Source organism: Capra hircus, chromosome 5, assembly GCF_001704415.2.
Source record: "Capra hircus breed San Clemente chromosome 5, ASM170441v1, whole genome shotgun sequence".
NCBI lineage: Eukaryota > Metazoa > Chordata > Mammalia > Artiodactyla > Bovidae > Capra > Capra hircus.
In genome coordinates, this window is record NC_030812.1 from 115,875,030 (window position 1) to 115,891,553 (window position 16,524).

General features: G+C 58.5%; 1 protein-coding gene across 1 annotated transcript in view; it reads left to right on the forward strand.

The window, feature by feature from the left end:
- The window catches only part of TBC1D22A (TBC1 domain family member 22A), a 271,283-nt gene that overhangs the window by 15,535 nt on the left and 239,224 nt on the right, over nt 1-16,524 (forward strand). The window contains exons 2-4 of the mRNA XM_018048921.1: nt 6,593-6,649; nt 7,688-8,010; nt 9,850-10,026. Coding sequence (XP_017904410.1) covers nt 6,593-6,649; nt 7,688-8,010; nt 9,850-10,026 — 557 coding nt within the window. The remainder of the gene's footprint in view (nt 1-6,592; nt 6,650-7,687; nt 8,011-9,849; nt 10,027-16,524) is intronic.

Genomic DNA, 16,524 nt, shown 5'->3' on the forward strand with positions numbered 1-16,524 from the left:
CTTATCCCAAGTTAAATGTCTCTCGAAATTTTAGCGGCGTTCCTCTTCAAGGTGTGATTGGTTCTCTTGGTTTTTCCTGTTGACTGTGGTCTCCCGGATGTGAGTTGTTTCAGCGCCTTGATGCGACGGGATGATTTCCCCAAGGAAGGCGTTAAGCACCGCAGACTGCCTCCAGCTGGGATATACTCCCCCCATCCCGCAGGTGTCCACAAGCCCCTGCGGGTATCTATGATGTCACCGTGCGAGGCACGTGAGGCAGGTCGTTTCTCGGTCCTCAGTGGCAGGCTCCTCTGTGTCGAGTCCCCGTCTGGGGAGGTCTGACGGTGGTCTTTGGGTTTTGTTAAGATCCTGGGGGAAAGAGCTCTGTCTGCTTTTCTGGGATTTTCACAAGCTCCATCTGTAGGCTTAAAGTGTGTTCTGGTGGGACTCTGATGTCAAGCTGTTCTGGTGAAAACTCCAGGGTGACATCTGTCAGGAGTTAATCAGCTCACTTGCCATGTCAGTGTCTCTGGGCTCCCGTGGGGGTGAGGTGCCTCAAGGCCAAGGGAGCCCCTGGGCCTCTCCTGCGTGCGTCTCTCTGCTGACACCGTGTGAGAGGCTCTCGTCTCTAACTGTTCTCCTTCTCTTTTAGCAGAGGGCAATCTGCTCTCCAGTGCTCCTCCTCCTCACAGTGGGTGCTGTTCCAGGGGAACTTACTTCTCTTTAGAGGTACCGCCTTCCAGAAATCCAGTGTTGCTGCCAAAAGTGGCCTTTTGTTTTGCATTTCTCTTTTGTTGAATACTTTATAAAAGCAACATCTACCAGTTGAGAAGGGTCCATTCCAAATGCACCATCTGATTTTTGCAACTTCCTCCTGGTATCCGAGGCAGTTTGCCCCAGAAGGTCAAATTGACCATTCATATATTTTCAGGGCCTTGGGCTCTGCTTTAGTATGATGTCTGTCGGCCCAGTAAATTCTTTGCAAAAGTTCAGCGCAGGCTTCATTTGTTTGGCTGAAGTTCTTGAGCATGGTTCAAACTCTTTTGCTTTGGTTTCCCTTTCCGAGGCCCTGCCAAGAAGCACTGATAACTGGGGATCTAGTAAGGGCCCCTTTCCTCACTGGCCCCCAGTGTGGTTCAGCTCTGGGCACTGCCGAGTGGCCTTCAGGTGTAGCGGACCCTCCTCATAAGGGGAGTTGTGATCTTCCCGATTAAAGAAGTCTGGGAAAGCCAACTGGCTGGTGGTTTGCGTTTAAGCCCCTACGAGGTAATGATGTAGGGGAATCACCCTGCCCCGGGAGTGACTCCTGGCTCACATTAGACGCCCTGTCAGCTCTTAGATGGCGATACTCCACCAAGTCCCTGCTCCCTAGAAACTAACACAGGATTTTCCAACTGGTCCTCATGGGGGCCGGGAGTCCTGGGCTCCAGGGTCAGGAACTGGGGCTGGGTAGAAATGGAAGGGGTGAAAAGGGCGGGTATACTGGCGTAACAGAGCGGCTGGGACGTCTGCTCAGCCAGAGCAGTCATGGTTTGAAGCACCAGGCCCTCACTCATTCCCTTCCTTCTGTTTTCCCTGGTGTAATGGCACAAATAGCTTGCACTTAACGGTCATCGTCCTTCCCTGCTTTTTCACAGAACGTCGTAGACTCATTCAGAAGCCACTGTAAAACCACAGGTAGCAGTGAACAGAAACTTCATTACTGCTGTGACAGGCGACCAAGATAATCACTCAGATTATGACTGACGTGATTTTCCAGGAGACCGGGATGTGAGGAGTTCCACATAATTTCTAGGATGTGCATTTAAATAACATTTACCCGTACGATGTAGCCTAAGAAAACGTTTGCCCGTACGACGCGCGCTGAGGGTGTTTCATCACCACTTGCTTGAGCGTGCCTCCCTTGCGACTCAGACACACCCAGGAAGCCCACAGCTTTTAATGTTCCTCTGAGACGGAGAGAAAACAAACGATTTCAGGTGTTCCAGGGACCCTCTGGCAAACCCCAAAGTTAGCTACAGGTCAGATGAACTCTACGTAGAGCTTGATCTTTGGGAAATTTGTAAAAAATATAAAAAAATTTTAACCCGTGATAAAAGATCAATGCAAATACAGTCACTTAAACAGTTACCAAAAGCAGTTCAGTGTTTTAGGAAAACAGTGTCCTCTTAGAGAACCAAAGACTCAGGTTTTGTAGCACTTTACCTTTAAGATTTTAATGCTTGTGAACTGTGGTGTTGGAGAAGACTCTTGAGAGTCCCTTGGACTGCAAGGAGATCCAACCAGTCCATCCTAAAGGAGATCAGTCCTGGGTGTTCATTGGAAGGATTGATGTTGAAGCTGAAGCTCCAGTCCTTTGGCCACCTGATGCAAAGAGCTGACTCATTGGAAAAGACTCTGACACTGGGAAGGGTTGAGGACAGGAGGAGAAGGGGATGACAGAGGATGAGATGGCTGGATGGCATCACCGACTTGATGGACATGAGTTTGGGTGGACTCTGGGAGTTGGGAGGCCTGGAGTGCTGCGGTTCATGGGGTTGCAAAGAGTCGGACATGGCTGAACGACTGAACTGAGCCTTAAGATTTTAAGTTCAGACTTACCTTCTAAGTTATGAGAGTCTGGATTATCTAGTTAGACATTCCCAGAACATCATTCCCATAGGGTTTACTCCAAAGACCTTGGCTCCGTGCACCTCTGCTGACTTAACAGCTTTGCCACATCGTTACTTTTCTTGTTGACAGTCTTTGTAACAGGAATAAGGTATTATTGTCTAATAAACCCAGGTATAATTATACTTTGTGTTGATGACTCTATAAAGACATCTGTATCAAACCGACAAGCGTAAGCAAAACTTTCACACCAGATACTAATTCAATACTGAGTGTTTCCTAGATCACGTGAACCTGAAACTCATTCTGGCTGGTGTTTTTTTGAGCTTCTGGCAGATGGGACAGATCAGGGTCACGTGTCTACAAGGTAACCCTTTTACTAGTATTTGTAGAGAAGACACTTCTATTTTGAGCTTTCGGCGATCTTAGGACCCAAACCTCCCTCTTCTCCGAGTGTCTCACTCTTGGACAAAAACAGACCAGTTTTCTTCCTTCTCTCCATTTGGTATCAATAAAAGTTACGTATTGCAAAGCTGATGTGGCTGTTAGTGGACAAACAGTACTGAACGAGATGAAACCCAGGAAACCAAAGAACAAGCAGAATCCTACGTAAACCGTCGTTTGGTCTTGAGTTTTACGCGTCCCAGCTACACAGGAGACCATTAAGTGACATAATTAACGCAGCAGAAGTCGAGGTACGCAGTGCACAGGGCCCGAAGGTAACCCTGCCTGGACCCCCAGTGGGGATCCTGACCGGTGCCACGGCCGCCTTCCTCCCACCCGTGGGTTCAGAGCTGTCCTCAGGTCCTGGTCCAAAATGCACCCCAGAGGACCTTCTCCTGGGGTAGTTGTAACACTCCCTCTTTTTCAGGAGAATCAAAGCACAAACGGCACGCCCAGGCGCCAGCGTCCGAGAAACCAGCCCGCCGCTCACAAATGTGGTGGAAGTCCAGCACCTCTTTCGTCTCTCCAACAGGGGGCCCTACTCAAATACAGCTACAAAACAAGCTGCAAAACAAACTGGCTTACTCTAGAAAAACAAGCTCCAAACAGAGAGGAAACGGTTCCCGGGTGTACACACCGGAGCGACTCGACCTGGTGTATGGAGTCCATGTGGCTCCCCAGCTTTGATTCCTTGCTCCCGCTGCCGAGCGCTGGGGCAGCCGGTGCTGTTTCTGGAAACTATGGGGCGGGGGGTGTGGATCCTCAGGACACGTGGTCCAGGCAGCTGCCAGGGCCTTCCTTACCCGAAAGTTCCCCGGCTGGGCTGGCTGCACACGAGCAAGCAAGGCCCCTCGATGAGTCCCCCGGTTTGTTAGTCCAGGCTTGTCCTGTGCACTGTGCTACAGGCCAGGAGTCCAGAGACGAGTTGTTGGGGCAGGAATAACTACTTTATTCGGAAACCCAGCAAACCAAGAAGAACGCGAGTGTACGTACCACCCCCAGCTTTGCCTGAGTGAGGAGTCAGGCCCCTTTTATACTCAAAGGGGAGGGCGTAAGGTCACACACTTCCTGGTTCCCATCAGCCTCCTGCGGAGGGGACGTGTGAATTTCTGCCTCCTGCAGTCATTCACAGGTGGGCCTGGTGAGAAGGTTCCTGTGAGTGAAACAGTTTCCCAGAGATGGGCCGTTATGTGTGAAGGTGAAGGTGAAGTCGCTCAGTCGTGTCCGACTCTGCGACCCCGTGGACTGTAACCTACTAGGCTTCTCCGTCCATGGGATTCTCCAGGCAAGAATACTGGAGTGGATTGCCATTTCTTTCTCTAGGGGATCTTCCCGACCCAGGGATCGAACCCGGGTCTCCCGCATTGGAGGCAGACGCTTAAACCTCTGAGCCACCAGGGAATAGGCAACATCCCTTTGGTGATTAACTTATGATGAAACGCGAGGTTCTTCCCCGTTACAATGTGAAGTGATACGTTCACGTGTGTTGGGGTTGGGAGGTGTCGCTTTTGGGACCCTTATTCTGCTCACCTCACTGCCTCAATGGCAGAGGAATCCTGTTTACAAAGAGGTTTTTACAAATCAGTAAAATAAGAGTGGACACCTCTTAGAAATGGGCAGAGAGTTCAAACAGGCGGTTTAAGAAAGCACAGATGGACAAAGGATGTTTCAAGATGGCTCAGCCGCCCTAATAATCGAGAAGGTACACGATCATCGTCTGCACCCTCTTCCTCCATCAGACAACAGTGATCTCTGCAGTGGACCCTTGGATAACAAGGGTTTGAACTGCGTGGGTCCGCTTACAGAGGGGTGTTTTTCAGTAGTAAACACTACAGCCCAACACCATCCAGGTGGCCTGAAGCCGTGCACGCAGAACCACAGACCAGGAGGAACTGCGGGTCCGGAGGGCCGACTGGAAGTCACACTCAGCCTGTCTGCCGTGCAGAGGTCCACACCCCAGCCTCCACGTGGTTCAGGGGTCAGCCATTTATGCCGTGGATACACGTGTATCCTTTGTGTCCCAGGCCTGCCTTCTGTGGGACTTTTATCTTCACGAAGTTATATCTGTGTGACAGTATTGTCCCCGGAGAAGTTTATTGCTGTCTTTATAACCACACATAGTTTTAAGTAAAGAGCTCACAACCAACGCTGGCAAAACCAATTACCGTGTAACCATAATGGTGGGGCGGTGTGAAATGAGAGGTGAGGTTGTCCAGGGAGGCGGTGCTCATGTTGTTATGATTTTTGAAAACTTAGGAAGCTTGGGAATGATTACAGATTTGTGGAAATTGCAGAGAAATGTCTGGGGAAGCCCCTTGTGCCTGCAGTGTTAGGTCTTAAAGTGTGAATGTGCTGCGTGTGTCTCTCCTGTGTGTCACACAGGATAAAGTACAGGTATTTAAGTAGACTGATACATGGGGAAAGAGCTGTGATACTGATATATTACTGAGTAAGCAAGGTAGGATTTCATTTTGTTTTAAAAAGCTAAGAAGACTTCATCTATATATTAAGCTCCTCCGTGTCTGTATTTGTCTTTACATACATGCACCCTGCATGGAGGAGGAAATGGCAGCCCACTGCAGTATTCACGCATGGAAAATCCCACGGACAGAGGAGCTTGGCGGGCTACAGTCCACGGGGTCACAGTCGGCCACGACTGAGCGACTGGGCACATCGGGGTTACAGAGCCTGTCTGTTCCACGTGGACCACAGCAGTTAGGACTCTGACTGCCCGTGGCCTCAGCAAACAGGGGCTTGTTTATTTCATGCCATGGACGTCTAGGGAGTGGTCCAAGGTTGAGAGCTAACAGCTCCGAGCTGCCGGAGTCCCGCTGTCTTCCCATCTTCATTCTAAGCCACCCCCTGCCCCCCACCCATCACGAGGGGCTTTATTTCTCGTGGTTGCTTCTCGTGGCAGGATGGCCAGGCCCCTCTTGGCCTCACGTGTGTGTTCTGAACAAGAAGAGGGGAGAGCTGAGGGTCAGGGTCGTGCCCTCCAAGCCTCTCTCCTCCGTCTCTGCAACTGGCCTGCCTCGGGTCCCCTGGCTGGGCGTTGCGGGGAGGAAGGGGTGTGCGCTGGGTCTCTCAGCTGGCCAGCGTGCCACGTGAGTTCTTATGTCCCCGCCTTTTTTCCAGATCTACTCTGATGAGCACACACTTTATAATGAAACCATGCAGTCTGTTAACAAAATCGTGTTTGTAATTCTGTATTCCATCTCTGGGCAGAGTGGTGCCTGGTGAGAGCTTCTTGAGGGGTGTGTCTGGGTCAGTCTTTTAGGCCAGGAGCAGAGGCTGACCAACGCCCCGGGCCCTGTGGTGACCCTTGGGGCTGTGGGTGCCTCACTGAGGCCCGTTCGCCGGGAGGCTGAGTGCCGTGCTTGTGTGTGGGGGTGGCCTTGTCTGGCGTCTTTCAGCCTTCCCGATGGGCCCTGGGGACCCTGCGGTGGCCGGGGTTGCTCCCTCTGGTGCCGGCTCGAGGAGCTGCCCTGTTTCCTGAGTCCATGGGGCCCTTGTGAACGCCGGGGAGAAGCTAATTTATTCTCCTTCCTTTTCTGAACAGCATCCAGCACGTGTATGGCGCTCAGCACCCGCCCTTCGACCCCCTGGTCCACGGCACGTAAGTGACCTCAGGTTGCGTGAGGCTGTTCTCAGGCTGGGCCTGGGGGGTGTGGTGACCCCCTAGGTCCCTGGCATTCCCGACGGGGAGGAGAGTGCCCTTCATTCAGCCAGCACGAATCAAGCGATTGCTTTACGGGGGGCACTCCTGGCCTTTCATGGCCCAGCCTCTGAGGGAGGTGGCTCCATGCAAAGGAGGGCAGAGGAGGGCAGAGGAGAGCAGCCTTTGCAGGGCGCCCGGGGCTGGGGTGGGGCCTGGCACACCTCTGTGAGCTTGGGTCTGGCCACGGCTGCTTAAGGCACTGAAAGTAGAAACAGCGAGGCAAAAAGCTGGGCGCTGTCACCAAAACCAAACCCCTTTGTGCTGAAAGCAGCGTGTCAGCTGCTCAGTTGGGTTCGCCTCCCTGTGACCCCGTGGACTGTAGCCCGCCAGGCTCCTCTCCATGGACTCCCCCAGGCAAGAGGAGAGTGGGTGGCTGTTCCCTCTTCCAGGGCATCTTCCCAACCCAGGAACTGAACCCGGGTCTCCTGTGCTGCAGGCAGATTCCTCACTGTCTGAACCACCTGAGAGAGGACCCCGTCAGAAAAGCAGAAAGCCCTGGAGAGAGAGGTTTTCACTCCCTGTAGCCGACGCAGGTTGCGTGGCGCATGTGTTCTCTGCCCGCTGCCTGCGGCTCGCTCAGCCTGTGTCTGGGCTCCTTGTCTAGAGGCGGGTGCGGGGCAGGGGTGGCCCTGGAGGACCGAGCAGGTGAGGACAAGCTCCCGACGCTTGGTGAACCCGTGTTGCGTGCTGCCACGCTGTGCGGGATCCTTGAAATTGTCCTGTATCCAGACCCACCTGCCAAGGGCTCGTGTCCTGGGAACACGTGTCCGCTGGACGTCTGCAAAGGTGTTGGGGCAAGAGGTCTGTGGGCCCGGGGCATTGCTGTGCGTCTCTGGGGCACAGGTGCAGCATGACTGCCCCAGGGGCTGCTCTCCCATCCAGGGGTGGGCACGCTCAGCCTCCAGGGCGCGAGTACAGACCGCTTTTGCTTTGCAGCTTGCTCAAGGCCACGCCCAAGGTGCCAACCACGCCGGTCAAGGCCAAGCGAGTCAGCACCTTCCAGGAGTTTGAGAGCAACACCAGTGACGCCTGGGACGCCGGCGAGGATGACGACGAACTCCTGGCCATGGCGGCCGAGAGCCTCAACACCGCAGTCGTCATGGAGACAGCCCACCGCGTGCTGCGCAACCACAGCCAGCAGCAGGGGCGCTCCCGGCCTCCCGGGGCCCCGGAGCCCCCGGCGGAGCCTCCCGCGGCCCCCGGCGGCGACCTCCGGCTGGTGAAGTCCGTCAGCGAGAGCCCCGCATCCTGTCCCGAAGGTGGGGCGGTGGGGGGAGGGGCGGTGGGGGGAGGGGCGGGCGGGGGAGGGGTGGGCGGGTTTCCAGAAAGAGGCCTGGAGCCCTCTCCCCCGGGGATGAGGCGGGGAGGGTCCCAGCCCTCGGAGGCTCAGCGATCCAGCAGCCGCGGGCCTCCTGGTCAGCAGAGGCAGCTGCGCTTCCTCTCGTCCTCCTGGCTGAGTGGGTCTCCCTCCTGATGGCGTGGCCGGGCGGGAGCTCCTGTGGGCTGCTGGGGGGACCCCGCCCTTCCCAGGATGCCCTGGCTGCTCCAGGGGGCCTTTCCAGCCCAGGGGCCAGGCCAGCCTCGTGTTCAGGGCTAGATCTCCCCCCGGCCACTTCCGATGATCCCTCCCGGTCCCCAACACGTGGGCTCAGCGTCTGCAGGGCGAGGGTCTGCTCTCTGGAATCGCCAGGTTCCGATTCTAAACTCTAAAAGGTTAGCTCTTGCCTGTGTCTGCCATCCAGGTGCCTGGCGCTCTCTCCTCACTTTCGCTCTCTGTGTGCTGGAGGGGCTGAGACATCAGACAACACCGTTGTTGTTTAACCTGTGATGGGTCAGGTCGCATTCTCAGGGCGTGGGCTGCCCCAGGGAGTCCTTGCTGAGTGGAGTGTCTGTTCTGGCGAGGGGATGGACAGCAGCCTCTGTGTGACGTGTGAGGAGGCCTGAGTGCCAGAAGGCGGCGGATGCCGGGGTCAGAACAGGTGGGGGTAGCCCCAGAGCAGGGTGGGATGTATGCTGAGATGCTGGATCCGGCGGTCAGAGTGGCCTCTTGGGGCAGGCAGTGTCAGGGAGGTAAGGGGTTGGGTGTAGGGGTCCCTCCTGCTGAGGTCTCTGGGGGTTCGGGGGCTCGCCCTTTGTTAACAGAGAAGAAAATGAGGTCATCATCGCAGCCTGAGGCAGCCCACTGGCTGGGGCAGAATTACGTTTCGTACTCAGCTCTAGGTTTTAGAAACACATTCCGGGAATTAACTTCGGAAGCGTTACTGTCTTCTTCGTGGAATAGTATGAGTTATTTTGTTTGATCAGTTTCCAAATTGGAATCTGAACTATTTTTCTTTAACATGAAGTGAACTTTGAAGTATTTGAGCCTAAAAATGGAAGGGCGCCCTCTTTGAGCCTTTCCAGGTTGATGCAGGATTCCTGTGGCTCGTGGCAGGCACTCTGACCGCGTCCCGTGCGCCTGGGCAGGGCACGCACTCCCAGGCCCCGGGTTTCTCCTGCGGTGGGCTCTGCCGAGGCCACAACTCTTAGAACCCCAGCGGCAAGGGCCGTGGAGGCAGGGACCACGCCCCCGTCCCCTTGGTTTCTCCTGGACGTCCTGCGCAGTTGCGTAGACGCCGCTGATGTAACCCAAGCCGCCCTCAGGACCTGCTGCTCATGTGGCACGGCAGCCACACCATCCTGCTGGGCCGGCAGGGCCTCCTAGCTCGGGTGAGACCCGCGAGGTCCATTTGACTCCACTGCTCCTGTGAGCAGTGGTTTGGAATTCTGCGTGTCCTGGCGCGGTCCTCCGTGGGGGCAGAGGAGCGGGAGCTCGGCTTCTCCCGACGTGCGCAGGGGTTTTCTGCTCCTCCCTGTCTTGCCTCTCGTGGCTCGTCTGTTTGCCTGAGGAGCGACCAGGAGGGCAGTGAGCTCTACGTGGGAGCCGGCTCGTTCTCTGCCTCCAGCAGGCAGCTCGCCACTGCTCTGTGAGGGCGAGGCGGGACCGCCGTGCCGCGGCAGACCCGGTGTGGTGGGCGTGAGGCCTCCCGGTGGGCGCCTGGCTGTGGGCCGAGCCCCGGGGCCTCACCTCTCTTCTCCCCCCGCCCCCCTCCTTGCAGGAAGTGCCAGTGACGCCGCCCCCTTGCAGAGGTCCCAGTCTCTCCCGCACGCGGCCACCGTGGTGCTGGGCGGGGCGCCCGAGCCCGGTGCCCTCAGCAGCTCGGCCTTAAGTGAGAGAGAGGCCTCCCGGCTGGACAAGTTCAAGCACCTGCTTGCGGGCCCCAACACAGACCTCGGTGAGTCCCTGTGGGTGAGTCCTGGGGGTGGGTCCCCATGGGTGAGTCCCCGGGTGAGTCCCCGTGAAGAGTCCCTGTGGGTGAGTCCCCCTCGTGAGTCCCGGGGGTGAGTCCCCCTGGTGAGTTCTGGGGGTGGGTCCCCATGGGTGAGTCCCCGGGGTGAGTCCCCGTGGCCGAGTCCCTGTGATGAGTCCCTGTGGTAAGTCCCGGGGGTGAGTCCCCCTGGTGAGTCCCCGTGGGCTCGGCCGCTTCTGGCCGTGTGCGTTTCTGCTCGAGGCCTGTATCTGAAAGGCCCGGCCTGCTCCCTTTTGGGGTCCCTGTTCCCTGTGTAATTTACTGGGTCAGAAATTGATCTGTTGTATTTCATGCCGGTAAGTCACTAGGAGCAGAGCTGCTTGTCCTGAAAGTTTACTCTGGATATGTTTATTAATGTGCTTCCAGTGAAATTTGATGAGCATTTTTTTAAAAAATTTACTTTTAGTTGGAAGGTAATTGCTGTACAATGTTGTTTATCTTTAATTGGAGTGATCACGTTCTCCGATATTTTTTCCTTAATGCACTCTGCTGTCTTGGTGCTGCCTTGGCGAGGCCGTCCGGCCGGGCGGATGTCTTCCTTGTGCGTCACAGTGGCCAGGGCTGGTGGCTGAGTCCTGCCTGGGGTGGCTGACTGTGCACCGTCTGACGGGGGCCAGTGGGTCGGCATGGAGTGGGGCTGGCTGTAGAGAGAGCCGGCAGGCGTGGGGGTCAAGGCCAGGCTGGGGTGGGGGCCAGCAGGGCCCAGGACAGTGCCTCCATGCTCCTCGTGGGGCAGCTGGGCTCCGCGGCCCGTGCTCGCTGTCCAGTCCTGCTGGGGTTCCACGCGCAAGTTCCATGCTTCTGTTTTCCCGTCGCATCCTGGGTGCTGCTGGGAGCCGGGCACTTTGCCGGATGCCGGAGCTCCTGGGAGGACAGAGGTGGCTGTGGTCCCAGGAGCTCGCAGTCACACTGAAGGCTGGGCACCGCTGTGGGCAGTGCCCTGCGTGGCCAGCAGGTGGCGCGTGAGGCCCGTGGATGGAGGTGCCGGCCCGGCCGGCCTGTGAAGCTGGAGCTGTGCAGCCTCGTTCCTGGGGCTGGGGGAGCGGCTCTGGGGACGTCCCGTGGCCTGAAGGTGCTGCTCCCGTCCAGCTGCCCTTCTCACGGTGGGTTTTTTGTTCTTTGTCACTTTCGTTTCTTTTCTGGGCGCACACGTTACACGGTTTCACGGCACAGAGGGTGCAGCAGAAGAGCCTTTTTCCTTTTCCAGCTCGCCTTCCCCCCGCCTTCGCGCGGTTCCAGGTGTCGTCGTCCAGAGAGGTCCAGCTTACCGTCTGTGTTAGGATTCCCGTTCTGATGTGACTTCAGATGCACAGAGAAGGCGCCTCCCTGTGCCCTTTGCCCGCCGTTCCAGCCGTTTGCCTTCCGCCCGGTTTGCTCTCCGCGTGCGTAGTCGTTGCCCTTTTGCTGGTTCGCTCTCCGCGTGCGTGCTCACGTGCGTTCGTGCTGTTCCTGAACCATCTGAGTCAGTTGGAGAAGTCGCGCTCTCCGCTCCTCGACATCTCATCCCCTCCTGAGGCCAAAGGCCTCCTCCAGGCGTTGGCACGGCCTCGTCGTCACAGTCAGGAAGTTTCACATCCACGCGGCCCTGTCGTCCAGGGCACCAACCGCGCTCAGTTCCGATGACGCTCTCCCCGTGATGGGCACACGCGGGCACCTCCCTCCTAGTCTAGGACCCGCCCCGGGGTCCTGTGTGGCGTGTGGGCGTCGCGCCCCTTGTCTCATGAGCTGGCATGCTCCTCCAGACCTCGAGACGTGCTCTAGGACGAGTGAGGCCCCTTCTCGGGCGTGTGTCATGTCCCCCTGGTGAGCTCTGAGCCGGCTGTGGGTGAATCGTCTGCCATCTTGGTTATCACTGCAGGAGGTGGGGTGCTGGTTTGTCCTGGGCTCGATGGAGCCCCCTCTGATCACCTCTCGCCAGACACCCCCTGATCTAGTCCTAGGCGGCACAGGGGTCACTCGTGAAAACTAGATTGCCTGATGGGAACTGCAGCTCTGAGTCAGGACCCGAGCCCCCGGTTAGAATCTCCTGTGGGCTTTGTCATCAGAGAAACTTGGGAAATTAAAATCGTGCTTAAAAATGAAGCTTTCAAGATGTATGGGCAAGTGAGTATGTATGGATAAACTGAAAGGTTAAAAGAAATGAGATTCTTCTGTTCAGTGTGGGATTCTGTATTTTTCCTTGCTTTTCCTCAGAATTCAAGTGAAAGTGAAGTCGCTCAGTCGTGTCCGACTCTTTGCGATCCCGTGGACTGTAGCCTACCAGGCTCCTCTGTCCATGAGATTCTCTAGGCAAGAATACTGGGGTGGGTTGCCATTTGCTTCTCCAGGGGATCTTCCCGACCCAGGGATCGAACCCGGGTCTCCTGCATTGGAGTCAGACGCTTTAACCTCTGAGCCACCAGGGAAGCCCAAGAATTCAATGTAAGTATGAAGTCTAACGCCAAAAGGTGAAAACCAAAGCTTTCAAAGTGAAACAATTACAGGATTTGTATTTGGTGGCTGCAGAAAACACAGCCAGTAAATTGCATTTTTATAAGGCAGTTCAGAGAAGGTAATGGCACCCCACTCCAGTACTCTTGCCTGGAAAATCCCATGGATGGAGGAGCCTGGTGGGCTGCAGTCCATGGGGTCGCACAGAGTCAGACACGACTGAGTGACCTCACTTTCACGCACTGGAGAAGGAAATAGCAACCCACTCCAGTGTTCTTGCCTGGAGAATCCCAGGGACGGGGGAGCCTGGTGGGCTGCCGTCTGTGGGGTCGCACAGAGTCGGACGGGACTGAAGCGACTTAGCAGCAGCAGCAGCATAAAGCAGTTAGCTTCAGGAGACAATGGGAAGTATTATCTTCACATCGCATACATGACGTTAAATGGCAAATACTTGCCGACTTCGGAGGAGCAAAGCGCTGACCTGGGCGACGCCCACAGAAGTGCCTCCCCCTCGGTGACCCTCGGCCTTGGGCTGCGCGGCTGTGTTTGCTGGGGCTCCGTTTGGAACTTGCGGACGAGGGCAGCAAATAGAACTTAACAGCTCACTCCACTCTCAGCGTTGATTCAAGTCTTTTCTCGTGCAAAGGCCGCCGTTTTCGAAGCCCAGGGAAGCGACCGTTGAAGGCCTCCAAGCGTGTGGGAGTCGGCTCTGGGGAGGAAGGGGGTTTTTCAGGGGGCAGGTGGGTGGCATGGAGCTGTTCACTCCAGAAGCAAGGGCTTGAGTTGGATGGCCCTTCAGGGCCCGGGGCTGGTGGAGAGCCTGCCTGTGAGGGCAGGAGGGTGAGGCCGGCGCAGGCCTGTGACTCAGCCTCCTGTCTCGTCCCCGGGAAATCTGGCCTCCCTGCAGGGTCCTCGTGAGTTGGGGTGACTGGCGTCAGGTGCCCATGTAGTTCTTCATTCAGCCGGTGTTCCTGAGCATCTGCTACGGTCGGTGCTGGGGTGAACCGTGAACAGACCCCAGGGTCCCTGCCCTCGGGAGCTGACGCTCAGTGTCGGGGGGCAGATGGATGCCTGCAGTCAGCACTCCAGGAACTGGCTGAAGGTGGAGAGGGAGACAGTGCTGGGGGTCAAGGCTGGCGCTGCTGTGGAGTGAGGGTGGCATGGGGCAGGCGTTGGAGGTGGAGGAGACCCTGGGGGGTGGGGCACAGAGGTTCCCCCCGCACTGGGATGGTGGGGCAGGGGAGGAGGGAGGCCTCCGGGCTGGAAGGGGCAGGTGCACCGGGCCGAGAGGGCCAGGAGGCGGCCCGGGAGCATCTCCTGGGGAGCGGCTCCCTTGGCGTCAGAGCGTGACCTCCAGGTGGGCAGCTGGACGGCAGGAGGGATGGGGGGAGGTCAGGGCAGTGGTCGGCGGTGGGGGCGGCCAGGCGGGGGGGACGGGCTGTTGGCTGGAGCTTGGGGATGACAAATAGCCCTGGACACAGTCCAGGCCGCAGGCGGTGTGTCATGTCAGTGGGAGGCACGGTCAGGCTGGAGAAATGGCCGGAGGGGACGCTGTGCACCCTGATACCTGCACGCCTGTTCGTCGACTCTCGGGCCTCACTCTGCATGTGTGCCCTGCTTCACGAGTGCGTGCACGGCCCTGCAGCCCACACACCCACCACCTGTGCCTGCAGTAGCTGGCTCCTGGTCACCCCCGGGTGCGGTGGGGCCCTGGCTCCGGAGGCAGCCCGGGGGCCCCGCGGTGAGGACACAGCCGGTGCCGGCTGGGCCCTTGTTTCTCTGCTGGGGACGTCAGAGGACGGGAGTGGAGGGCCCGCCTGGGCCATTGGGCCAGGCTCAGCCCTGTTCCTGCCAATCCGGGCACCCACCTGCCAGTGTCCAGCGGCCCCGCCAGGGCTAGGTGCAGCCCCGCTGCCACAGCCGCCCAGGGACCGTGCACTCACACGGAGGCTGTGCGCGTGTGTGCACTTGTGGGCGGCGAGGGTGCTCCAGGAGGCGTTAGAATGCGAGGGGGAAGAAGCTGATACCTCCGCTAACCCAGCCTCGCCTGCCCCCGGAGTCTCGTCAGGGAGGACCCCCGCCAGGACGGCAGGGGGTGCAGCCCTGGGGCGCCCTGCCTGCCCACTCTGGGTCCGCCTGCTGGGCCGCCTGTGCACACTCCGAGTCTCCTCAGAGGGCGGGCAGCGCTCGCCTGGTGCCTGGTACCCTGCTGGTGCCAGTTCCTCTGGGGCGTGCCCCCTCAGATGCCCCCAGGGCCCCGCTGCCAGTCACACTCCTGAACGCTGACTGGGGGGTAAGGGGCCCCGGGAGCCGGCACGGAGCCTCCGTAGCCCGGCTTCACGTCCACTCTGTGGTTTGGGGAAAACGGACTTTTCAGTGAAACAAGCAGAGAAGCTTTAAAAGGAGGGTCGGTGAATGTGCCTCGCTGCCCTGCCTGCAGCTCAGGACCACCTCCGTCGCCCACGCAGGAGAGCCTGGCACACAGTGGGTGCCCTGGCCGAACCGGTGGGTGCACCCCGGGACGGGGCGTGGCGGGATCCAGTGGGGCCCTTGTGTTGGTCACCGCGTCCCAGAGTCCTGGCTGCTGGTCGGCGAGCCTCTCCTGTGGGGGAGCCCAGCCTGGCCGATCCCTACGGCACGGGGTGGGGTGGGGGGCGTCTCTGTGAGGTGACCGCTTTCTTCCTCCGTTTCTCCTGGATTTCCCCTGGATTTGGTTCTCCCTGGCAGCGTCGCTTCTGATGTCAGGGGGAACACTGATGAAGCAGCTCTCACTAAGAACATACGTAAGGGGGCAGTGCGTGTCTTTGAACAAGGTCATGTTTTTAAAGGCAGCTTCTAGGTTGGAACCGTCGCCTCAGTCGCCCCCTGAGGCCCTGACGCCTCCCCTGAGCCCGTCCCCTTGGCCCCGTCGCCCTGTGTCTGGGCAGCAGCTGCCTCCCCTGAGCCCGTGCCCGCCGCCCGCGCACCCTCGTCTGCGCTCCCCTCTGGCTCTCCCTGGGCTCCCAGCTCAGCTTGTCTCCGTGTCCTGCTCCCTGCCGCCGCCTCCCGCTGGCCTGTCCCCCGTGTCGGCTGCCTGCTCCGCCCAGCCGTCAGCCGTCCTGTGCAGACAAGATCTGGGTCAGGGGCCATCAGAGCCACCCTGGGCTCCATCTTGCTCAGAGGCGGCCGTTGGCTCAGTAACACCGCACAGCTTGGCCGCCTGCTCCTGTTGTCCCCTCCCAACTGCATGGTTCTGCGGTGGCTGGGGCACAGCGCACAGCGGCCCGCCTGCCCGCCATCCCGCCTGACCCTTCCTCCAGGTCCCTGCTCGGCCGTCAGCTGTCATCAGGCGCTCCTGCCCCGGCCCTGCCCCTCCCCTCCCCCATCCCCCCTCCTCTGTCCCCTGTCCACGGCCCTCCCCTGTCCACCCGTCCACCCTTCAGTCCTGCTCATCCTGGCTGCTTTTCCTCGGAGCACCCGTCTCCCTCTGCCCCCAGCCCTAGGCTGAAGCCTCTGGCTCCCCCCAGGGGCCGTGGTGGCTGGTGCACCAGCTCGTGGCGGGGGTGGGCTGCTGAGCACTGGAGAGGTGGCCCCCCTTCCCTTGGGCGGGCTCCATCCTCTCGCGCTGGCTTTCTCCTCATTCTGTAAAAACAATGACTCTGCAAGTGATCACTGCAGACGTCCAGACGGCTCAGCTGCTGCAGCGCCCCTCCTCCTGCCCGGCCCCTGCCCCCTGCCCCTGTGCGGCCCCTGCCCTGTGCGGCCCCTGTGTCACTGGCGCCCCGAGTCCCGCTTGGAGGACGGGGCTCTGTGTGCCGCCCCCCACCCCGCCGTGTCACTCTCGTCGGGCTTCCGTGATGATTGTTCGTGGGACGTTGCTGAAATCGAGAGACGTGGGAAAGATAACAAAACCCACAAACCCACGGTTGCTACCGCGTGTTCACTCTGGATGTGTGAGGGTGGGTCTCCTTCTCTCCTTCCTTTCCTGTAATTGGTTCTCGCCGGCCCCTCGGA